Source organism: Thermobia domestica, chromosome 8 (genome assembly GCF_964235325.1).
Source record: "Thermobia domestica chromosome 8, izTheDome1.hap1.1, whole genome shotgun sequence".
NCBI classification, from domain to species: domain Eukaryota; kingdom Metazoa; phylum Arthropoda; class Insecta; order Zygentoma; family Lepismatidae; genus Thermobia; species Thermobia domestica.
In genome coordinates this window covers 172,052,917-172,079,434 of record NC_137461.1, presented here as the reverse complement: position 1 = coordinate 172,079,434, position 26,518 = coordinate 172,052,917, and the positions used below count along the sequence as shown (strand labels likewise).

General features: G+C 35.0%; 1 protein-coding gene across 9 annotated transcripts in view; it reads right to left on the bottom strand.

Annotated features, from left to right (window-relative positions):
* Positions 1-26,518, bottom strand: part of sky (GTPase-activating protein skywalker) — a 493,757-nt gene that overhangs the window by 359,123 nt on the left and 108,116 nt on the right. For 8 of the 9 annotated variants that reach the window (XM_081769280.1, XM_081769272.1, XM_081769271.1 and 5 more), the window contains one exon: positions 20,010-20,160. In XM_081769280.1, coding sequence (XP_081625406.1) covers positions 20,010-20,160 — 151 coding nt within the window. Of the gene's footprint in view, positions 1-20,009; positions 20,161-23,470; positions 23,616-26,518 lie in introns of those variants that run through there. The other variant, XM_081769279.1, reaches the window with a different exon arrangement.

Sequence of the window (26,518 nt, the reverse complement as noted above, 5' to 3'; positions counted from 1 at the left end):
AAGTACGAATGATTGATTTAAATAAGAATTACGAAATGTTATTAGATTCAGGCTCAGATCTATCGCTTATTAAGTATAGCCATTTACGTGAGTCAATGTTGAGAAAGATACATAGATGTGACTCCACTCCAGTGCATGGATTCAATAATTTTCATGCCCATACTTTAGGTACATTAGATCTTAGACTAGAAATAGGCAAGAATAGCGTGACTCATACTTTTCATGTAATGCGTAGTGATTTATTACCTCCTAATGTAGCTGGTATAATAGGCAGAGATTTTCTTCTTGAACATCATTGTGTAATTTCGTATGACGGACAAGCTGAATTGAAAATTGATGTAGGAACTAAAGTAAAGATCCCAGCACGTACTGAAAAGCTAATTGAAGTTAAGACTGAAGATAATGGGATAGGATTTTTGTCCAAACGTACTTTGGCAGACGGTGTATTCCTGCCAGACGCTATAGTTAAAGCATCCGATAACAAATGTGTTACTAGCATTTTGAATTTGACTGAAAATGAGGTAGACGTACAAATTCCTCCAATCTCTTTAGATTTTGAACCACTTCTTGATATGACAAAATCTCATAGTGTTTGTGCATTGAGCAAATCTGACAATGCAAGTCAAACTAAAGGATTAAAATCGCGTTTAGAATTACTTAGGCAGAACTTGCGATTAGACCATTTGAATTCAGAAGAGCAAGCGTTAATACTGTCGCATTGTGAAGAATATCATGATTTATTTTATTTAGAGGGAGACAAACTCTCCTATACTGATGTGCTTGAACATAGCATCCCCATTCATCCCGACAAACGAGGTACAGTCGTGACTCAGAAACCGTACCGTATTCCCGAGGTACATAAGGCAGAAGTACAAAATCAAATCGATAAGATGTTAGATGAAGGTATAATTTCCCCAAGCAAGAGTCCTTGGAATTTTCCGATATTAATAGTGCCGAAAAAGATGGATGCATCAGGGAAACCTAAGATTCGTATATGTTTAGATTTTCGTAGGCTTAATCAGATTACTATTGGAGATAGCTTTCCTTTACCGAATATTACAGAAATACTAGATCAGTTAGGGCAATCGAAGTACTTTACGACCTTGGATTTAGCCAGTTCGTATCAACAAATTAGAATTAGACCTGAAGACCGTAGTAAGACCGCCTTCAGTACACCATATGGTCATTACGAGTATAATCGCATGAGCTTTGGATTATGCGGTGCCCCCGCAACATTTCAGAGAATGATGAATATTGTTCTATCCGGATTACAAGGATTAAAGTGTTTTTCGTATTTAGACGATTGTTGTATCTATAGTAGAGACTTAAAGGACCATATGTCAAGATTGAAACTTGTATTTGATAGGTTTCGAACCTACAACCTCAAACTTCAGCCTGATAAGTGCGAATTTCTTAGAAAAGAAGTAACATATTTAGGACATCAAATAACAGATCAAGGTCTGAAGCCAGACCCTCGCTTAATTGAGAAAGTGTTACATTTTCCGCATCCGAAAAATGTCAAGCAATTGCGTGGATTTTTAGGATTAAGTTCTTATTACCGTAGATTTATTGAAGGCTATAGCAATATAGCCAAACCCCTCACTCTTTTGTTAAAGAAAGATGTTCCATTCAAGTGGGAAACCAAACAAGAACTAGCGTTCCAAACTTTGAAGGAAAAATTGACATCACCACCTCTCCTTCAATATCCTGACATGAGCCGTCCCTTTATTATTACCTGTGACGCCTCAGAAGTCGCAATTGGAGCTATCTTGTCTCAGGGCCAAATTGGTCAAGACAAACCAATCGCTTACGCTAGTCGTACACTAAATAATGCTGAAAGAAATTACTCCACAACCGAACGTGAATTACTTGCGATAGTTTGGGCTGCCAAACTATTCCGCCCATACATCTTTGGAAAGGAAACAACCTTTGTGACTGATCATAAACCTTTACTTTGGGTGTTTAGTGTAAAAGATCCTAGTAGTAGACTTTTAAGATGGAGAATTAAGCTAGAAGAATATAATTATAAGATTGTTTATAAAGCAGGTGTCCGTAATACCAATGCTGATGCATTGAGTCGTATTGCATATTTAGACCCCGATCCAGAAGGTCAACCTTCTACCCTTGACGAAGAAACAAAGAGTAGGATTCTGAAAGAGTTTCACAACCTTCCTACCGGTGGACACCAAGGTATTCATCGAACTATAGCTAAAATCAAATCGTACTTAGAATTGAACAATATCGATCCGAAATCTTGGAAAAGACTAAACACCGATGTCGAAGAATACATAAAGAAATGTGAGTCGTGTCAAAAGAACAAACTCACCCAACCAAATGTCAAACTTCCCATGGTTTTGACCACCACTCCTGAAGTAGTATTTGAGAAATGTGCTTTAGATCTTGTAGGGCCGTTTCCTGAGAGTTCTCTCGGAAACAAATACATCTTAACATGCCAAGATGAATTATCGAAATATTTAGTGACCATTCCCCTACAGCAACAAGATGCAGAAACCGTAGCTCAAGCCTTTGTGACGAAATTTGTTTGTGTTTTCGGTATACCTCAAACCATTTTAACCGATCAAGGAACTAATTTTATGAGCGATACCTTTAAGAAAATGTGTCGCATGTTCCAGATTAGGAAACTACATACTAGTGCATTCCACCCTCAGACTAACTTCGTTGAAAGAGTTCATAGATCTCTTGCTGAGTATCTGAGGCATTATGTGTCTGAAAATCAACTGGACTGGGACGTCTGGTTGCCATACGCTGCTTTTGCTTACAATACAACTCCGCATTCAGTAACTAACTATACTCCACACGAGTTGATGTTTGGCCGGATGGCTAACATCCCTGGTATATTACAGAAACAAACTACCGACATTAATTACGCGTATGATGATTACATCAAAACCCTAAAGCAGAAGCTTCAGAACAGTTACGAGTTAGCTAGATCAAAACTGAAACAAGCTAAGGTTAAAAACCAAGAACAATATGATAAGACCGCCTCTCATAAAGAACAATTGTTTAAAGTAGGCGATCAAGTGTTACTTAGAGATGAATCTGTTCGAAGAGGACGATCCAAGAAATTGGGTTCACAGTGGATCGGTCCATACAAAGTAGTTAAAATTAAAGGTGTTAATTGTACTATTGCTAATCGAAGAAAAACATTTGTAGTTCATGCTAATAGGTTAAAGTTATATTATTAGTAGACTTTATTAGTAGGTAGTGTAGTTTCCATTTTTGTTCGCAGCCATCATGAGACATCCTCTCTCCTTGTCTGCTTGCTTGATTATATATATATATATATATATATATAAAAACTTTTGGTTATTTGTTCTGGGTATTCTCATCTAGAACTTTAATTAAGTGTAATCACCCGAAAACTCCACAAGGTTGAGCAAATGTAAAAATACATACATGGTGAAAAACCAAAGAGGAATATTTAATTAACTTCATAAATTTAATTTGGTTGTTTGAAATCTAAAATTCTCATTTTGGTATTTCAGATATTAATTATCAATGACTCTTATTTAATTATTTACGATAATTGAATCAGATGTCATTTCATATGTTATTTATTATTAAATAGTCTTTTGAAAACTATTCATGACACTGTGTTGTCTATTAAACGTAGTCAATACTTGTAGTCAGACATTTATGAATTCGCATGTCATACATTAATAAAGACATCTAGATCAATTGTTTTCATCAATCAGAAAAATCTTGGTTATGTTATTAGTTTACCTTTCACTGATGGTTTAAGATTTAATATGTATAAATTAATTCCATTTCCAACTTTATACAGCCTCAAAATCCGTATTTGATTATTGAAGTATCTTACCATAATATTGTAAGATTGATGAACATATGTTTAATACTTGTAAAAAATTAACTTTAGATAGAAACTGTAAAGCTTATGGTCCAAATTCCTTAATCAGTTCTCAGGAAATATATGTAAGTAACAGTACAAGTAAAGATTTGCTTCCACTACTAAATGATAGCATTGATTGTTGTATATTCTCAAACTCAAAGATCAATATTAAGAATATGGAATTTACTTTGCCATTAAATCATATCATACACAAAGTTACAGATTTACAATATGACAGCCATCGTGTTGAGGATGTTAAAAAATTAATTAATGAACAAGAATGGCAGATAAGACAAAGTAATCATGTATTTTCTTATTCTATTTTAACTTATATAATCATGTTTACTATTTTGATATTTCTTTGTGTGTATTGTAGTTTTAAGTTTAATTGTTGTAGACATAGAAATAAATGGTGTAATTCAGACTGTATCAGAACCATATGTTTTAAGCCAACAATCATTGCAGGTGTACAATCAAATAGTCCAGCTCTTAATGCTACTTATCGAGCTGCTTCTGGTGAAATAACTTTTAACGAGGAATCACAAGATGATGATTCACCTCATCTCAATCAGAGAGTTACTAGGTCTAGGAACTATCGTTAAGATTTAATTTTGGAATTTTTTTTTTCAAATTTTGATTGTAGTTAGTACGAAAAATTTTTGCCTTACAGTTAAAACTTAAATTTTGCCTTCCAGTTAAAATTTTTCTTTCCCTAGGAGGAAGGACTGTAGTGGAGCCGCAAATTCGCAAACTATTTTTGCGAATAATTATTTCTTTTTTTATTTTTTTAAAAAAAACTGCAACAGAATTCGTATTTCATTTACTTCTTTTAAAAGACAAATTCGTGTTGAGTGTTCTTTTTTTTCCTAGCTGGAAACCAGACATCCTGTCTGCCTTCACCGAGTTCCCCCTTTCTGACCTGTAGGTCAACAGCAGTTAAGATAAACATTCTCCCCTTCTGGTTCGATACAGAAGCTTAGTTTTTTTTCTATATTGATGTAGTCTTTTAACAAGTTAGATTATTATTATTAGTGGTAGAATACTGTTAAGAAAACCCATATAGTTTGTGTATCTTTAAAATGTCATTTTTGCTTCTGAAAGAAGATTCTTTTTCGTTCTTCAGAACATTAAATATATATGTGTGTCTTTGGTCGAAAACAAGTAAGATAAACTGTTGAAGGGTCTTGAGTTCATTATGTATAAAACCTTTCAAGTTTATTACTTGAAATCTTTTATGTTTTAATATATGTTTATAGTATAAGATACTATTTGTACAATTCTCTGTAATATCTCGATGTAACCTCATTCTTCCAGAGAAAGGGGCTTACACACATAAATTCAAGGACTACACATCACATGCACACGCATGCGCACACACACAATCTTATCTTTGGCCTGGCTCCGCCCAAGGCACCTTGTTCTAGCCAATCTAGATGTTAATGGCATGGCTCGTTCCAATAGCTAGCGTCTCCGCCCCTCAGAGTGGAACTCTTCCGAGCTCCTTGTGCACCCAAACCGTGTGCAAAGCCAATAATCTTTCTTTTCAGGATACTGGTCCCCCTCGGGCTCCGCCCTAGGTACTTTTTAGATCTCCACGCATGCTCAACCTCTGACCTTACGGTCCTCGTGCAACGTTTGCTCACGTTACTATTTTGCACACAGACCGTAAATTGGTGCCGCTTGCACCTCCGACCGAGGCCCTTAAAAACGCATGTTTTGGCCTCTCTCGTCGGACAACGTCCCTCTCCTGAACCCCTCAGAGACGTGCAGACTACGAGGAGTACGCAATTCGTTAGGCACGTTTCAGTTCAGGAACTTATCACGAAGAAGTCTCTAGTTGTCCATCCTTCTGCCTTCCAACCTCTCTGCCTCTACGGAGGCCTGCCTACTCAATCTCTTGGTTACCTACCTCACTACCTTGGTTTACCCAGTACTTGGCAATCTGTTTCTGAAAGCTCGATGGCTCAGCCAGGGTTCTCCCATAATTGCTGGTCGGCTTAGGAAACTGACGGTCAAAGTACTACCCTACCTAATCCCCACAGTAACTTGGCAATCTGTTTCTGAAAGCAAGACGGTTCAGCCAGGGTTCTCCCATAATTGCTGGTCTGCTTAGGAAACTGACGGCTAAAGTTACCTCCTTCCGAACTTGGCAATCTACTTCCGCAAGTTTCGCTTCAGCCCGGACTCGCTCCAGAAACTGCTGGCAAGCTTAGGAAGTTGACGGCTAAAGTTCTGTCGCACCCCTATTTGATGTGTGTTTTGACAGACTCTAAGTTTATTGCTTAGCTGGCCTAAAACGCACCGGTAATCAAATAGTGACTCCCTGTTTGATGTCTGTTCGCGGACCGGTAGATCAAACGGTAAACCCTTACACCTTCCTTGTTTGATGTCTGTTCGCAGACCGGTAGATCAAACGGTAACCTTAATTCCTTCTGGTAACCAACTTTGTTTGATGTCTGCCTAGCAGACCGGTAGATCAAACGGTAACCTTTACACCTACCCTGTTTGATGTCTGTTCGCAGACCGGTAGATCAAACGGTAACCTGTTCCTAACCTCTGGTAGCCTACCCTATTTGATGTCTGTTCGCAGACCGGTAGATCAAATAGTATACCTCTTACCTACCTACCCACTAGGACTGATTCGTGCCCTCCCAGTCTAGTGCAGTTCTGTTTTATTTGTGAAAAGTGCTACAGTTAGTTTGTTTTATTCAGTGACATTCAGTGAGTTATTTTTACTACCTATTGGAACGTCGCCACGTAAGTTAAACTCTCTTATATATAGACACAGTACTTACACTATCGCCCCGGCTCTGGTTCTTGTAATTTGCTTAGAGCCAATAAACTGCAGGCTTACTGCAAGGAACATATTTGTCGAGTTTTGTTTCAAGAGATATCCCAAAGGATTGTTTGGTTATAAAACCTTAATCAGGATAACGATTCCATTGTTTCCATTAGAAGATAAGTCTTGGCCACGGCCAACGCTACCGTGTAATACTAAGATTCTTCAGACTATTTTGTTAGCTGAGTTCCTGTTTCCAGTATAACTTTACCGCTCGAGTTATAGTTGGTGTTTTGCAGAAACTTTGGTTGACTAAATAGAAGTATTTTGGGAAATTACAAAACTCTCTTGTGTGGGTGCCGGTCTACGCAAACGCATACCGCCGGCCCGCCACAAGGCTATCATCTCATCGTAGCCGAATAGTGGAAGAAATGGCTGAGAAATTTGGAATGCAATTGCATTTTGCGAATACTAGCGCCCATTATTCTATAGGAAGTGCGGAAAGGGCCATTGGCTCATTGCAACAAGTAATGAAGCATTACATTGACAAGGATTTTTCAAACTGGGACGAGATCTTGCCAAGTTTGATATTTACTATTAATACGCAAGTGCATGATGGTACTGGTTTTTCACCATACTATCTTTTGCATGGAGTCGAACCAAGAACGTTTCTTGAGCAGGACCTAGACATTCCTTGCGAATACGTCGACAATGAGGTGAGACTTCAGAGCATAAAAGAGGCACGCCAGCTAGCGTACAAAAATTTGCAGAGAAGATTTAGATCTCAGAAGAAGCAAATAGAGAAAAAGTTTGATCAACCGAGTTTTGAAATTGGTCAGAAAGTGTTAATAAGGGAAATGCCGAGAGCAGGTTTGCCCGCATGTTTTGGTAACCGTTACAATACTAAAGGGGTAATAGTGGACAAAATAAACAATAATTCATACAAGGTACAGTATGAAACGAAAAATGGTGAAAAGAAGAGTGATACTATAGACTTAAGACGTTTAAAATTATTTGTAGAAAGTAAAAATGGTGAAAGGTATGATGAGACAGATCAAACATCAGATGGTGATGAGTAAAATTTCGATTTGGTGAAAAAAAAAAGAGTTTAACATAGGGTCTAATGTAACTATGGTACAAATTGGGTCTACCGATGAAGTGTCAGAAAGGGGGCACTTTCTCAACCAAACCCTAATCCCGAGATTGGAGGAAATGCTAATCTCCATCAGGAAATTTCCCGAATCGATAGACACTTTTTGAATTATAAGTTACTAGAATTGTGAATAAATAATAAATGTATGGAATGTAAAATTAAAAGTATTGATTAAAATCAGTTGATACCTAGAAAATAAAATAAAGATAAAATACATAGGAATAAATAAATTGTTGATAGTAGGCTAAAATACTAATAAATAAATAAATAATCAGTAACAGGAAATTAATATTAGGTTTTACTAATTCCAGAATTTTATTCAAGATTGAAAAGGAAACATTAGAATATGGAAACAACAATGTGGGTGATCTATATAAAATTGATAGTTATGGTTCATGTTGCGAAGTCAGATGATCATCATCAAGTAACTATGAAGGACGTAGGGATAGCCCTAACACAAGATTCATTGGCAGTTCATGCATCAAATATGGTATATACAACAATTCGATTACATGTTAACTTTCACGAAGCTGTGCCAATGCACAAAGTGTGTAGCGAATCATATGATATTCTGGATGAATACGCAGAAAGGGAAAGACAATTTAGACTTAATATAATAAATTCAATACCATGTCAGTTCGTATTCATAAATGGTAGTTCTAAATGTATGGAATCAGCAAGGACTAAACGTTCAATTTGGTCTATGCTATTAGGATTTGGGTATATAGGATTGTCAACCTATAACCTAATACACACACAACAGTTGTCGACCTCAATTCAAAAATTGTCCGAACACGAAAATGTATTGGCTGAGGAGATTCATAAATTAAAATTATCGCATAATGAAGAAATTTCAATAATGCATGGTGTGGTAGTTAAGGTACATCATGTTCTTCAGAATGTAAGGAGTAAACTGCAAGAGATGTATTGCTACTTGCAGCAAGCTCAAAGGAAAATTTTGACTAATCTATTTTCCCATTTAGCTAGGGAAAGAGTGACTAAAATATTCAACGACATACTTAGCAACCAATTATCTTATCATATTTTGTCAAACTTAGATGTGAATAAATTTATAAATAGTCATGATATTTTGAAGTATTCAATTTATCGTTCTGATATAGGAATGTTTTATCGAGTATCGTCGATTTATTTAATGAAATATGACTATAATGAAAACAACATCGACTTATTATTAAAAACGCCAATTGTTTACGAAAATACAGTTTCGAAGATGTTTAATGTAATTTCTATGGGTTATCTGACTAACAACTTTAGAACGTACTATAAGTTACCGGAAGTGGTATACTTAGCCAATGGAATATATCACACACTCGATCGATCGAAATGTGAATTCAAGAGTTTCTTGTATTTTTGCGAGCAGATATCATTGGATGCTGCTGCTAAATGCTTGAATAATATTGTGTTCAATGGGTCGTTAAGTGGTTGCGAACAACAAACAGAGAAATACCTAGGCAAGGTAGTGTACAGATATACTCATGCTGGAGTATTATACTCGTCATTGGTAAAAGGATATGTCACTAAGCTAGGTAAACATCATGAAGTAACATCGACGAAGGTGGATTATGAGAACAATTGCTCGTATTTTGTTGAATACGATTCATTTGATAACCTAATTTTTGGAGAATTGGCAATTCCAACTAGAAAAGTAATAAGTGTAAACAATAAGCATTTAAGTTTGATAGGGAATTGGACGCTAAAGCAATTAAATTTTAGTATACACCATGAGGAACTCAACAATCTAGCTGAAAATTTATTAAAACTGAAAGTGGATACCACTGTACCACTACTAATAATTAGGACGAATTACATAATGTACGTAATAGCAGGAATTATAATTGTATTAATTATTTCAGTCATAGCATTAATAACGTTGTATTGCAGACTGTATAAATCGATAAGAAAATATAAAGTAGAAAATAGTGAACCATAATAATCATAATAATAATAATAATAATAACAATAATAATAATAATATTATTTAGGATCATATTGTATAAAATTGTTTGTAGTCCATGAACTACTGTGAAAAAAAAAGTCTAGAAAAGGTTGTAAACCAGTTCGTAAACGTTGGAATTAATTATTGGTAATTTTGAAAATTTTGAAAAAAAAAAACTAGGAAATTGAATGTAAACAAACATGGAGATATGTCAAAGTGTATTCAGTTCATGCATTCCATACTCACCAAACAGCCATCACCAATAGTAAACACCATCACCATATGAAGGTATAAAGTTATGTAAACAAAGTCTATAGTCTATGATAGTCCATACTAGTTATTCTACCCAAACCGGATAGGTTGTATTGTAATACGGTGTACCAAACGATGTCCCATTTCCGTATAAAGTGTGAACAAAATGAAGAAAATTGTGAAATAAGGATAGAAATAGATGAGAAATAGGTTACCTAGATGAATCTAGGATAGTGACATCAATCATCAATAGATAAAGTCTAAAAACATTCAAACATTCAAGAAGGGATAAGGAAAATAAATGTAGAAAGTAATAATATTAGTAATAACAACTCTAAAAATAGTTAATAATAGATCTAATAGACGAACTAGTAATAGGTTACTATTATAGTAATAGTAGATAGTATATATGTATAAATATTACAAGTAATTTTAGAAAATAGTGAATAATGAATTTTATATTGTAAGAAAATGGTGAATTAAAAGGTTAAAAGATGAAAATAAGCATAGATAAAGCTAGAAATAATTCACAAATAGTGTTAAAGAATGTTTAGTGTATGTAGTAATAACGTATTTATTCATTATTTTTAAAATCCGAAAGTTTTTGTAAGTTTTAGAAAAGAAAAGAAAAGAAAATAATGTATTTTAATAGAATTAGTAATAATCAATCAATATTGATTGAAGAGAATCATTAAAAGCATTAATTTTATTGTGGAACGTAATTGGTAAACGATATGAGCAAGGCTCACATCTTATTTTGTATGGGTTTGCGTTAAACAACAGTAATACTCTGAGCAGCTGGAGGAGAGAATGAGAAATGAGACCTGCGCGAGAGAGTAACTCCGCGCGAGGCTACGCTAATCTCCACTCCAGGCCCCGAGCACATGGTAATCTCGAATGGTTCCGAGTGAACTCGAGTGGACACGAACGGGATTCGCTTCGTTCAGCCCCGTTGAAGCGCCCGCAGCTTCAATTTCCATCCTACTTCAAGCGTAAAATCATATAATATACTTTTAGAAATTCAAGAAAAATTAGTATTTAATAAAATTATTCATATTTAACCACGGAAATGATTAAAATAAGGTTTAAACTACATAAATACGTACGAAATAAGTAATAAAAGCTTAAATATAGAGAGATATAGCGAGTATAATTTAATGCTATATTTATGATAGAAAAGAGTAAAAACATGAGTTTTTAAGTGTGAAATATAGTCTCCAAGTTATGGTTTGACAGACTTCACACATAGCTAAAGTTTCAATGGTCATGCACAAAGATTACTAGGAAAGTAACAAGGGTGCTCGACACAGAAAGAACAAAATAAGACTGCTTCAAAAATACGCGATTTTAGAACGCAATAAGTGAAGGCAGACACAAGATAGATGTTTTAATAAGTTAATTAACTATAATAAATGTACTTTTCTACGAATTTTAAGTAGGCCTATCCCGACTTTATCTATTTCTCGTCTATTTCAGATAATATCCGAAAGCGAAGGAAATGGACATCAATACAATATTATTATTAATATCAGCGTTAGTTTTAGGAAGTGTATTAGTAGTAATAGTAATTATAACATGTTATATTGTGTTAAAATTAAATAGGATAGAGAGAAAATACGAAAATAGTGTAAGAAATAGTAGAAATAATGTAAGATCAAGCATAGATGTAGAAGTAAATGGTAGAGATGAGTCTGAGACTTACGCAGTTTCCCACGTATCACCAATTTATGCCACTATTTTTAATAAGAGCAAATCTACACTAAAAACTATTCCACAAAGCACTGAAATCACTATTTTTAAGAATTTGCCAGATGGTAGTATAGTAGATTTTAGTAAGAGCACTGAAACTGAACGGAAACACACACAATTACACCACATCACCACAGAAGATGAGAAAGACACTAATACATCAATGGGACACTGTAAATTCACGAAAACCGACGTTTTCAACGATGATTCCGACAAACACGGGAAAACTGAGTGCCCGAAAAAGATGAAAAGTGAATTCTTTTGTCCATGTGACATAGTGGTTTTGTAAAATAAAGTGTTTTAAAACTAATAATGTAATAAGTGCGACGGAATATTAGCACTCGATGTTATCCAGTCAACGGTGACGCGTGAACAGAAGGCAGGAAGTTGAATTAACCTTGACAAAGCTTGATTGAAAAACTGATGATCTTGCAGTAACTATGCGGGAAGTACATTCAGGATTTCCAATGCCCTGCGTTAGGATTTTCTTTCTGTTCAGATTAAAATCTCAGTGAATAAAATTTTCATGAAAATAAAACATTAATATGTTCAAGTTTTACAGTGCGGTTGTGAATATGTTAATTAACTATGTTCTAAAAACTATGTTACAAGTTTTTGTTTTAGATTTCCATTCACAGAGAGGTGGAAATAAATGAAGTTAAAACATTACTGATACGGCCAATAAATTTATTGGTTGGCACGTATGGACAGTCAGAGTAATGGAAGTTTTTGGTAATACGACACTATAAAAGCGTTGTCGCTAAGAGGAGATAACTCAAGAGTACTTGCAAACTAATATATATGTATTCATGCACAATCACTCTTGACAAAACGTGATGTGCAAGTATTTCAGCAAAAACTCGCTAGATGTCGCGAGGATATACTTTGCTACATCACATTTCAAATATTGTATTTTATAATTTTAGGAAGTAAGGAAAATTAAATTAAAAATTCAAAGATATATATATTATGAATACATGTTAGGTGAAGGAATATCGATTACTATTTATATAATTTCTTTTGCATAACAATACGTATTTTATTTCATTTCAAGGTTATATTTATCTTTACTATGGTGTTAGTATATATCATGTACAGGGTGTTTATAGAAAATCGCCCTCTTACGATGTCGAATTTGGTTTGCGGAGCAACCAATTTTTTAAGGGGGGACATGTGGAAGTACTCGATTTTCGAGGATAATAAGTTGTATATTTTGATTTTATTTTTATGTTTATGTCGCGGAATTGTTAATAAGGTTATGGGAATTTAATGTTGTAAATGTGAAGTAAATGCAAGCTGCACAGTCTTGTTAACGTTTGTGTCAGCAATTTATTGTAAACACTTGTGTATAAGAATGTCATCGTTAAGAGTCTGGCAATGTAGGAAGGAAATGTTGACAATGTGTCTTTCCTCACATTAGCCAGATTCTAGAAATTGTATAAACTGAATCTGTAGGATTTTATGAATTTCATGAGATTACGGATGTACGGAGAATTGCTTAGAACCGGGAAATCAGAGCGTGTCGAGGATTGCAATTTTGAGTTTTGACACATGGAAGGAATTTGTCTCTCCATGTGAAAACGGTGTTACACGTGCCGCAGCAGACGAAAAAGCAGACGATGGTAGTTGGACCCCGCCAAACAAAACCGGAGGACGAGAAGGTTTTAGGACAGTTCTAGGGCAGTTCACGGACAGTTCACAGACAGTTCTCAGAGAGTTCACGGACAGTTCACGGAGAGAGTTCTTGGAGAGTTTGCCGAGTTACGACAGCGAATAATTCTTAGAAGTCCATGATCAATTTACCGTGATCATTCTTGGGTTCGATTCTGGAGAATCGAGTTTCATTTGAATATCAGCCAGATGACAAGAGAAGACAGTACGTTGTACTTCAACATATTCTAACGACGCAGAACTTAGGCAGAGATTTGCATTGAGAGGAGCCATTCCTCAATGCCCATTTCGTCGTCCACCAACAAGGAATTTCAGCTTAAGGAGCAGAGTTCAACACCAGAACGACGAGGGAATACACCAGTTTAATCCAGGTATGTGTGGCACCGAGTCAGAATTCAAAGCTCAATACTTGATCGTTCTGTACCTGTCTGGCAAATGAATCCGAATATCCGTTATAGCTAACATTCATAGATCTTACAGTTCATTCATAAGATTACCGAAATACAGTGTTTTATTTTAAATGAAGTGGACGTATCTTTATTTGTCTAATCCCCAAATGAGAAACCTCTCGCAAGTTAATTTTATAGTTTGTCCCACTCATTCTAGATGGTGAGTGGTAGGCGCCTAGTAGCACTCAATTTGCATCCCCAATTAGGCACTGAGTGGCTAGGTTGTCAATATGCTTTAAACAGGTCACTTATCATTTTTGATTTTGCTCCGTTCTTCCTTTCCGTAGCTTCTGAATAGCAAATTAATTCGGTGATAATATCATGATGAAAGCATTGTTGGTTATTATTATTACTTTTCATTCCGTTTTTTTTTTTTTTTTAAATTACATATCTCGGTTTTAGTTGATGGCCTTGGATGATACAACTGAAGTTTATTTTTTGTTTTATACAACACTGAGGTTTGAAGGTACTGAAAAATAAAAATAGTGAGATACATAAAAGCGCAAAGACTAAGGTGGCTGGGTCACGAGGAACATATGGACGATCGTCTTCCCAAAAGGATCATGAATGAGAATATTTACTCTAACAGAAGAAAAGGAAGACCGAAACAAAGGTGGGCAGATAATGTGAAAAAAAATTACATCCTCTTCCTCCTTGGGAAATGTATTTCAGCTAAACTGTAATGATGTGAACTCAGCTCAACCCGAGTGCTAACTACATCAAAAATTCATTTCAAGCATTTCAAATACTACTATTAATTTTGTTATTTTATGCAAATAAAGTATGTATTATAGAAATTACTCACCTTAAAAGAATTTTCGAGATCACTCGTACATATATCCAATTACTCTTAACGATTAATTTGAATAACCAGTTTCATCTCCCTAACTTAAGACCCTTCTGGGTTACTCTATTTATTTTGAACCTCTTCCCCTCAGAAGACGTATTTTAATCAAACTAACATGATACGAACGAAGTTCGAGATAGGTACTATGTTGTAAAATTCACTCTAAACGGTTAAATGGTTTGGAATTGTGTAGCGGACAAGCAAACGAACCAACATTCAGCGTTATATGCCAAACCAACAGTGGGCTTTCTATAATGGACAAACGTTATATATATATATATATATATATATATATATATATATATATATATATAATGAAACCTGTCTATGTTAGCCACCATCGGTTCCATTGAAAAGTGGCCAACTTACAGAAAATAAGTGTGATTGGTGTATTTTTAGAATAGGATTTCTAATATTACTTGATTGTAAAATTTTAATAAGGAATGGCACGGCAGCTATTTTTAAAAAATGTATATGGAGTAATCATAAAAATATACAGTACTAGAACCGCTCTTTTACTGTCTGTACAGTAAGGAACTTTCACCTGAACTGATTAAACAGTGACAAATATTTTATGATGGTTCATTCTGGACGTATTTCTTTTATTCTTTTTGGCACATATGCACATTCTAATTTTGTAGTTCTTGTATAGTATCGTCTACCTCTTGTTAATGAGCTACAAGTGTTTCCCTCAGAGCAAAAGATGTTTTGAGAAGATCTTAAGAAAATTCATATCTCAAAACTTCCGCTACCTTTCGACAAGCCGTCAGGTGTCAATAGTTGACAATTGAGATCGTTAGCTTTAACCTGGAGAATTTTCCAGAATTACTAAAGATACCCATTGATAAAAGAGCCGATATAGCTAATGGTTTTACAAAAACAGACAGGGTGAACAAATACGTACAACCATTTCCTGAACTCCTGTACAAGCTTTCTATTATTCACATCTTCCTTCACCAACCCTTTATCAGGGTAGTTCTGGCCATTGACCTCCAAGAACAAATCGTGGGAATCTATGCTTCTTTGTCTCCAGTCACAAATACAGAACAACTGCCTCTTATATGGGAATACGAAAGAGTTAAGAAAAATAACAAATCGATATTGTGTGTGGCCAAGATACGCAGGTAAATTTACCACTATCATCATAGGGTAAACATTGCTTCAATGCGCTCATGTTATTCATTCATATATATATATATATATATATATATATATATATGAATTATGATTCTAATTCTAGTTTTGAATGACCAACAATCTCTTCCCTCCAGTTACCTAGATATATATCCAACGGTGTGGATTTGTATAGAGTACAAGGAAACAAACATTCAGCCTTATATATAAAACAGAAAAGAATCTAAATATGATTTTCACATTTATGGCTATAACCGACACAGTAAGCAATTTTCTAACGTAAGAATCACGAGATGGGATCAGAAATCTGATGAAAATCCGAGCTGTTCGGATTCCACTTAAATATGTAACTCGAACGTTACATAATTTCGCTGTCGAAAAAGGACGAAAATAAAGTCCATTAAATACCATCATTATTTTTAGGATTACTACAACATAGAAAACGGTGCTAGTTCCCATAACAAGAGGTTATGATCTATATTCAGAAGTGGACGACTGTGTAGTGATCCTACTTCAAATATTTTGAAAAAGGGAAAAGAGAAAACAAAGAAAGAAAGAAAAACATCACTGGATGTTAAACTAGGTTTTTACAGTGGTTACAACCTGAAAAACGGAATTTTCGGATTGTCACAAACTATGTCTTGTGTACACTTTCACTCTCCAAGCGTGTGACGCTTTCACGATCTAGATTCACGTTGACAAAGTAAGCCATTACTTTGCTCAAACTTTTGTGCTGTGGTGCATTAGCAACTATGCAATTGAGTCTAATTTGTCATATACTTCTTTTTGTCAATACTTGTACATTTCAGATGTCTAGATAGTGCACTTTTGTTTTGTCTTTTCTGGAAAATGACGTCTCACCATAATTCAAGAATTTTGATCATGAGCCGTAATGAGTTTATAGTTGCTGACCAGTTATCATGTAGCTCTTTAATTTTACCTTTTCCTTTTTTTCAGTTTATGATTCTCGTCTAATCCTACGTTACCTATCCTTCGATAATTTTCCCATGTATCGGAATGAAATATCATAAAGAGCATTTGGATGAGCACCAGATGGAAGACATATATGTATGAACTTAGCTGAGTTCATTATGTTTTAATTTAATTGGTAGTACATTGGAACTCTATTTTCCATTCATCATAGTTTACCAAGGAGAATACATCCCACACGATCTTTTACGAGTTTCTTTGCTTCAGTACTTAATATGACAGTTCAATGTTGGATACTGCACCTGTATATGAGTTAAGCTTAAAAATCAATAAAAGTCGATACTATGTGATGGTTCTTTTGTTATTTAAAAAAAAAATTAAAGTCTTATCTATAGTGTTAGAATATCTTCAATTAAGTTTTCTATTTCATAATTCAACAGTATAACTTGATATAACTTAGAACATCTTAATTATTTATATTATAATACACGGACTTTGGATTAAAATTTTACGACACTTCTAAATTTCTGGATACATTAGCCGAATTCAGCATTTTAAAAATGCGAGCCACACATGATTCCACTGCGAATTAAATCCAAGACTTTGGCAAGAAAACAACCAAGCTGTCCAGTTGGCACTCCAGGGAGACTAAAATAAATGAACACTTTACATATTACGATAGTGAAATGACGTTTTATTATGGAGGGATGTATTACACTAATTACATTAATATGTCTCGGTCAGACCTTTTAGACTTATAAATGTCATGATTCTATATCTACGAAAAACTATAATAGTCAAGCATATTGCGTAAATTCAAGGTCCCCAACACACATCATTTCTGACTACCGAATTCGTTACCTCTTAATAACCTCCCAATTGCCTCAACACTGAAAACTGTGTAGCTCCAACCAAGGTTAAATCCAGGTCCATGCGCACTAACTTAAAGGCATGTGGGGTAGCCATCTAGCTATACGAGAACACTACAAAATGAGGGACGAAAAATAATTCATGGTATATCACAGAAGCTCGTTTCAGGTTTGTGGTAACAAATTCGGCACCCTTGTCAGTATAAGAAATAACGCGACACCACCAGCTGTTGCGCTCCATGTGCAAGCCCACCTGTTAGCTTCGCTCTGCATCTGTTTCCACAGAAGAAGACCGTGTGAATCATAGTTTGATCATGTCTGCTTCATACCAACTGGCAAGCTTTCCAAAGACTGTTCAGTATGCGCGGCTGCTGCTGACGGTGGCGTTGCATCAGTGGATTTCACAGGAATGTCTGTAAAATGGATTGCATAAATTCCCGTTTCACGTGCCAACCACCATGCACGTCACCACTGACTTTACCGTATGACTGAACGCCCTGTCCCGATGAATGACAACACAAGATGTCTCGCTGCTATGTAGAAATAGAACATCATAACGGTATATGGACTCCAAAACATTCATCTGGTAATAAGCTGCATTGATATAAGCGGATAGTAAACTTCTAATCTGTGTAGCGAAGTTTGACATTATAGCTATAGCCACCAACCCCCACGAAGCTGCGTAGAGAATTACTCGCACGTTTACGTATCCAGGAAGAAAGGCCTCTGGAATCACGGCTAGAATAAACAGTAGTCCTCTTTCTCATTACACTCCGATAAATACAGCTATGGCTCGTCCAGAGTCCTTACAAGTTTCCACCTGTCTCCTGTACGACAGCGCCTGTACAGTTTTGATTGTTCATTCCTCTCAGTGATGTGAGGGACAGAGCATATGAATTAAAACCTTATACTTCTTTACAAGATGTAAATTTTGCACCATTATACGATTTGCGTTTGCGGCGGAAAGTTTCACTGCCCTTTCTCTTGCTCTCTTGAGCGGCAGGTTCTCACGTCACAGCAAGAAATGCAATTTCTCCTCACATTGAAAGTACGTCAAAGCCTTCGATATCTATAGTATCTCCAATATCAACAGAGTAGCCTGTTTTCTTGTGATTCAACGTAGCATTGATCTCTTTCTTCGCCATAGGGAAATCTTTTGTCTATACTGTTCAATTATTTAGCTATAACTATAATCAGTACCAAAAAGAACATAAATGTAGCTCACCAACACGGTTGTAATAATCGAAGTAATACAACCAGTCACACACTGAACAATCATCCTCCTTGCAAATCAACACACAGCACTTTCAAAGTGGCAGGAATAATATCTTGAATGTGTTTACGCGCGCTACTACCTGTAATCGAAATTGTCGCCTAAAACTGAGATGACTTCTGTAAAGTTCAATATCCTGGTACAACTGTTTACAAGAAACAACATTTGAGCAAACAACATTACGCTGCAAGATTAAGGGTTCAGTAACGTACTGTAAACAGTAATGTCAAATTTCATATTTAAATTATATGTTGTGTTACTGACGATGTGAATAGGAAAAACAGAACAAACAAAAGAAAAAAATACAGCAAACAATAAACTGAACAATGCTTTAGCTGCAACCACTTTCAACGTCAACATTTAATTACCTTTTTCTTTAATCATATATGCTTCACTGGGCTGCGCTCAACAAATTGTGAAGCTTCCATTAATTAATAGCTTAATAACACTAAAATACCAAAAACTTCTCTGAGAGATGGTTTCTGAATATGAATTACGATTTTGAAAACATTTCATGAAAACAAATGGATTTCACACTCACTCTAATTTCCACTTACAGTGTTGGCTCAAATATTTTGCTAACTTTATGTTTCCTCAATTTTGTTTGCTTTTTGTAAACTACAGTTTAGGTAAGTATACGTTTGCTGTTATATTTAACTAATTTTTGTACAATCTCTCAATTTACTGAAGACAATTTGATTTACCTGTAATTTTTTGTATTCAATTATGCACTTTTTCTTTAAAAACGTTGGCGTATTATTTAAAGGCGCAAGCCTTTCCACCGATCAATTTAACAGAAAAATTAAAAATAAAGCATCTGCTATTTAAGTTTTGTTTAAAAATATACTGTCATGTCTTTGAAAGAAAACAAATGATTTCACATAGTAAAATACATAATACTTTTCCTTTCGCAGTGATTTTTGTAAGTTTAAAAATAATAATAATCTTATCTACTTTATTTAAACATAAATAAAGCTACAATTGACAATTCTCACATAATTATTAACCACATTACTGACCTGATTCTACTCATTAGAATACTTGTCAGGTTCGTACAAGTGGCGAAAATACTTACCAGTCGAACCAAATAATTGGTGGACCATATCCCAGTAAAATGCTTCAGAAGTTGACTTATCTCGTCCATGCTGTTGACACAAAGCTGGCCACAATTTGGATCTGATTTTATTATTTAATGGCCACGGATTCTCTCGAATGAGGCTCTTCACCTAAAGTAATGATACAAAGAGAACAGAAATTATAAATATTTGTTCGACATTAATATGAGCAAACCAACCCTGTTTTAAAGAATTACGCATTCTTTCTCCCATTATTTCATACATTCGCATAAATAATATTAGCTTGCATGATGGCTGCCGTTAGCAGTAAGAACTTTGGGTTTTGAGATCAAAATAATCTTTTCCATTCATTTCGAGTTTTCATCTATCTATTTTAGACCGTTACAAGAACAAAATATACAAGATATTTAAAAAGATCTATTATACTGGCTAAGATACAAATTGAGTGTGAAGAGTAAATAGCCAATTTCAACACGTTTGGGTTTGCTAATCAGCAAAATGATAACATTTGTCAAGTTGATCCTGTTTAAAAGAATGAGGTGGTCATCAGTATGTGTGACTCAATTTATTTAAAGAGAATACCTGCATTTTAATTATTTATTTATCGCAGTATCGTATATATCGTAGTGGTTTCCTACACAAAATCATAGAAATGCGATACACTTGATAGCAAGATTCAATACCCATATGACCATGATTTACTTCTACAAAAGAAAACAGTATACTACTGTGTTTCCTTCGTAACAAAACGTTACCCTTTTGATCTCACATAAGAAAGCCCGACCTTGTCCTTTTACGTCCCTATTAACTTTTCAAAAGCAAAGACTAATCCATTACACAACATATTACTAGAGACTGGCCATCATAAAGTCACCGTTTACTATGCTTGGAAGAAAAGTGCCTTAAATGGCTTCACTTATCACATGTATCCAAATGCAAAACCCCGACTATTGGACAACTTCAGTAATGGTTCATGAACGATATTTAGTTGTTTCACAAAATTTGTCCAGAAATGCGACTTTTCCTACACCCTATTAATTTATTTTAAATGGAAAAAATAACACTTAAAAACAACCAAGAAAGCAAGAAAAAGATCCGAATAGTATTGAGTGCTTGAACTAATTCTTACTGTTTTTTGCTCCAAATCTCATGTTTATTTCATAAAATAGTTGCAATATATTTTCTTGAAGTACATCGTTTCATACTTTATATATATACATAAAAGAAAAAGATAAAACGATGTTGCGTAGCAAAGAAAGAAAGAAAAATATGAGAAAACAGCAAATTCTGCATTGTTAGTTATAAAAGAAAAACCTCTTTTAATAATTTGCCAGGGGTAATGTACCTAAAATGGAAGCCACATTGCCTCGCTGAACTGCTATGCTGATACATTGTATCAGGAAATTAGTAGCTAGTTTATCACCAGTTTTTATTGAAAGTATTGTCCTTCACAAGTTAAGAGCCTTTTCCCACTTTTCGGATAACTCATGGATACCGCAATAAATAAATAAACAAAAATTAGGTTATCTTGTGGCGATCCACCCACTGGACGAATTTTTGATATCTTCAAAAGATCTGAAGTGTTGCTTAGAAAGGCCATGCTGCATCAACCGAAAGAAATGGCAGTCTGAAGGAGCGATGTCTGGTAAATACAGCGAGCGAGCGAAGACATCCTATCGCAGTGCTTCCACGTTTCCTTCACTATAGGTCTGCAATATGTGGTCTGGAACTGAGATGAAAAACAATAAATCTTCATATCTTATGGCATATTGCGGGCATTTTTCCGTGAGTACTAAACTCAAATTAAGTAATTTTTTTAAAAAGATATATTACTTTTTAATTTTTAAATTTTACGTTCTAGTGCCCCTCTGATCAGAGCTGCTAGGGCGTTGCCCCAGGTTCCCCAACGTTAATACTGCCACTGTCCTTTGTTTTCACTTTATTTAATTGATACAATGAGGTTAAAAAGAATCTACGTTCCGAGAGACCTGAAACAGAGACCACGTATAAAAAATAGGTTGGACTACCTAATTATTTTTACATAGTACGGTTTACACATGTCAATAAATTCACCTAAGATGTTGGAAAACGATATTACCTAATTTAATTGCCATTAAAATGATCTCAGTGAAATATTACGATCTAGAAATGAGGAAACTGCGTACCACATGAATTAACAGAAATAAACGATACATAACATTTAACTATTTATTGATTTCCGCTTCAAAGACAAAAACGGAAGTCGTTTTTGCATTGAACTGTGATAGGTGATGAAAATTTATTTGTTGCATCAATCCTAAGCACAGGGAATCATGGGTGCATTCCGGGGAACCATCAACATCAGTACCACAACAGGATATTTATAGAAAGCTAGTCATACTAAGGGTTTGGTGGGATCAAGTCTGTGTAGTTAACTATAAGCTGCTACAACCAGGTCAAATGGTTAATGCTGAACGCTACCGAACACACGTATTTCCAAAACCTGACTGTCCTAGATGCTATTTGAACAAAATGACACACGAACTATATTTTGTTATATACAGAGATTTTAATTCTTAATATATTTAATAACTTAGTATTAGGATAGCATTTATTTCCTACTCCATATAATTCAGCTTCTTTTTTGCTTATAGGAACAAACAAACAAACAAAACAAAACAAAACAAAACAAAACAAAACAAAAAAAATTACACAAAACAAAATTTGAAGTAGCATACGAAATAGTCGAGCGGTTTGAGTGAATAGTTTCTTGATCATTGCTCGTATGTTCAAACCCTGGAGTAGATCATTTTTTTCCTCCTTACTTACCCAGACAGAACATTTCCTAGAATAACCTTTTATCGTCTCCAGCAGTATTGAAGGAGTAAGTTAGCTAGTTATGTGCTATCTCTCAGATTGCGGTTTGACATGCCGAAAGAAAACAGATCGTCGTTCACTACATGAGACGCATATGTTAAAGAATTTGAAGACTTTACTACAGACTGATCAGTGTTATTTTGTAAATTTTGTGAAATTACACTGACTGCGGGAAAGAGGTTCCAAGTAACGCAACATCTAATAACTTCAAAGCATATAAAAAAACAAGGTATTGAAAATTAAAAGAAAGTAGCATCAGACTTTAATCAAAGTATAAATTAACAAATCAGGACCTCAATGATTTGAGTTCAGCGAAGATTTGTGTTGAGCTATGGTGTCAGCAAATATTCCATTGGCAAAACTCAAAAATAAGGAATTTGCAGAATTTTTAGAAATATATAGTAAACAGCCTTTGCTAGATGTTTCTACCCTAAGAAAAAATTACATCCCGATGTTATACAGTGAAACTGAGTGAGTTAAGAAAAAAAGCAACGAACAATAGTATCTGGGTTTCTTTGGATGAAACCACTGATTCTCAGCAAAGGTGCAAATTTTGTGTTTGATATACTCAGTGTTGAAGAAGAAAGAAGGAATTCTTATTTACCTGCATTGTCTGTGCTCGAAAGTGTTAACCACTCAAGTATTGCAGCCTTTTTCAATGACTCTTTGAGTCATTTGTGGCCTTTGGGTATGGTCGGGTGTTAGTGGTATGTACAGATGCAGCTTCTTATATGAAAAAGACTGTAACAGGTCTTCAGGTTTTATATCCAAAAATGACCCATGTAATCTATGTAGTGCATGAGCTTCATTGTGTAGCTGAAGTGGTTCGTACATTTTATCCATAAGTAAATAGTGTGATTTCTTGTCAAAAAGTTTTTTTCTGAAAGCTCCAGTAGTCAAGCTAAGTTTAAGGAACCTGCTTGAAATATTCTGCTCCTCTCTTCTCCTGTTGTAACGCGATGAGGTACTTGGCTTCATTCAGAATGCTTACCACGCAGATAATACTGAAATAGTAAGTAACATTGTCACAAAATTTGATGCAAACGACGCAATATTCATCAAAGAAGTGCAAATACCTCTTAGTGAGAGGAACTTGCTTTTATTCATTTGAACTTTATGTGCATTTCAAGGACAATTATAACATCTGAAACAAGGGGATAAACAAGTGTTCTTAAAACACGTTATTCAAAGCCATTTCTATTATATTTCTTACATTTTAGTGTTATATTTTTAGTTTCGAAGGACATATTTAGGAAAATTTAAGTGCATGTTTGGATGTATGTTATGGCGATTTTAAGGACATTTTTGCATGATTTTTTTAAAGTGCATAACCATTTGAAGGCTATTCATCATATACTAACTATTACACTACGGAAAAGTAACCACGCTGTATTGACTAAGGCACAAAGATTTTTGTATGCACAGTTTTGTTTCCTTTTGTAAACGAAGTGCTAAATCCGAGTGCGCGCGAGTTAGACATAAGAATTTAAAAGAAAAGAAAAACAGTTGTATTATACTAGTGCCTTAAAATTCTCGTTGGGTAAAGAGCTCACGTAACTTTAACGTCATATGTTGGGTGAAGTGGTAACTACAGTGAGAGCTCAAAGGAACCTGTTGGAAAGTAAACTGAAAGAACATGGAGTGAAATTGCCATAAAATCATCCAGTTCATGGCAATGTTAAATTTTTACAGAAGACATAGAAACTGGTTGCTAAGACTTTGTTAATTTATTTAGAATTTTGTTTTGTCAGAATTTGTTCGTACTAGATGTTTAATATTCGTGGCTGCTTCTGAGTAAAGTTTATATAGCAATTAATGTGGAGTTTGGCTAGAATATTGTATGGTGAAGAATTAATATAGAACGAAAACAGTTAGAGTGTAATTATTAATAGTTACATTGTGCGATATAAAGCCACTAATAGAGCCCACTAGAGGAAGTCTAAGTATATCGCCAGTGACAGTGGATGTACATTGATGTCGTTGGAACAACTGGGAGAACCAGGTTCGAAACAGCAATGAAAAAGAAAAGGCAGGAAGAGTTTAAATTAGAGTTTGTCGGGCAGTGGTACGGATAAGGCAAAGTTTAGTTGTACTGATACGTCAATAGAGAGAGGTAATGTTCGAAGTTGTTATAGAGAAGATGGTTGATTGCTTGGCAGAATCAGCAGAAGCAGGTGTAACTGCAATTCGAATCTCAAACAATTCATTATCGTTTAATGGTCTAATGTTCCATCACAACTCAATTATTCAACTCATACAACGGTTGCCGTCTCTCGGCCGTTCTGTAATTCTTGAAGCGGAAGCATAGAAATAGGGAGACAGCATATGATCCTAATACATTAGAATTTCCTTCAAGTGCAACAGATCCCGAGAAGGATCAAGCATAATATCGGGTAATTCTATTCTAAAAGATGGGCGTTCAATTAATGATGTCCACGGAACCGATTTAAACGAAGCTTTATTATGCAATGACGGAAGAGTTCAGCGGCAGAATACCTTGTGCTGCGAAGAGCAAATAATCCTGTTGGTTGAACAGTAGCTGCTGTCTACGCATTGTTGTGTTTTCCACTGCAGAGAACCTGGGTGACGTTTAACAAGTGAGGAAAGTACAGAACTTGCGCATTTTAATATGAGAATCGTTAAATCTCTTATGAGGTCTTTAAAGCTTGTTGAGTTTCGCACTGGGAAAATCCAGGTCATCAGCCCAAATTGCAGTTATACCTGCTTCTATTGATTCTCCTCACCGATCAACCATCTTTTCTATAACTCACTCACTCTCTCTCTCTCTCTCTCTCTCTCTCTCACACACACACACACACACACACATATATATATATATATATATATATATATATATATATATATATATATATATATATATATATATATATATATATATATATATACCAAAAATAAAAAAAAAAAAACTTCGGAGAGTGAGGAAACCGAGAGTTCAACGGAGTCTAGAGAAAGTGTAAGCATATCGTCAGTGACAGTGGGTGACTTAGATGTCGCTGGAACAACGGCACAAAGTAGGGTAGAAAAAGTAAAGAAAAACAAAAACAAGAAAAAAAGTGTAAATTACAAGAGTTCGTCAGGCAGTGGTACGGATGAGGTAAAGTTCAGTTGTACTGATAGCAGTAGTACTGAAGTCAAAGAGTATTGAAGAGTTAAGACTACTGAGTGTAGTAATTCAGGAAAAAAGAAACAGAAATACAAGAAATCAACAATACAGAAGAAGAGAGAGAGAGAAAATGGGGATAGTCAGAATGCAATAAGCATGGCAGAAGAGGAACAAGCATTAATTTTTTTACGGTTGGATTCTATTACATCAATAGCGGGAGATAGAAATCAGTCTGAGAACTGTCGGATATGGGTTGATATAGGTAGAAAGGCCTTGCAGTTCGAAGTAAATACTGATGCGGCTATTACAACAATTTTGTATGGAATATACAAGAATAATTTTAACGATTTGGAACTCCAAGCAACACGTTGTAAGATATATTAGGATGGGACAACATCCAGAGTTATGGGAAAATCCAGGTATAGTGATCTTTATTATGAACTAATTTTGAGAATATTCATTTTATTTTATGCATTGGACTTAAAGAAGTGCATTTCGTTTCTTTTCTGCGTTTTCTTTCATTTAACG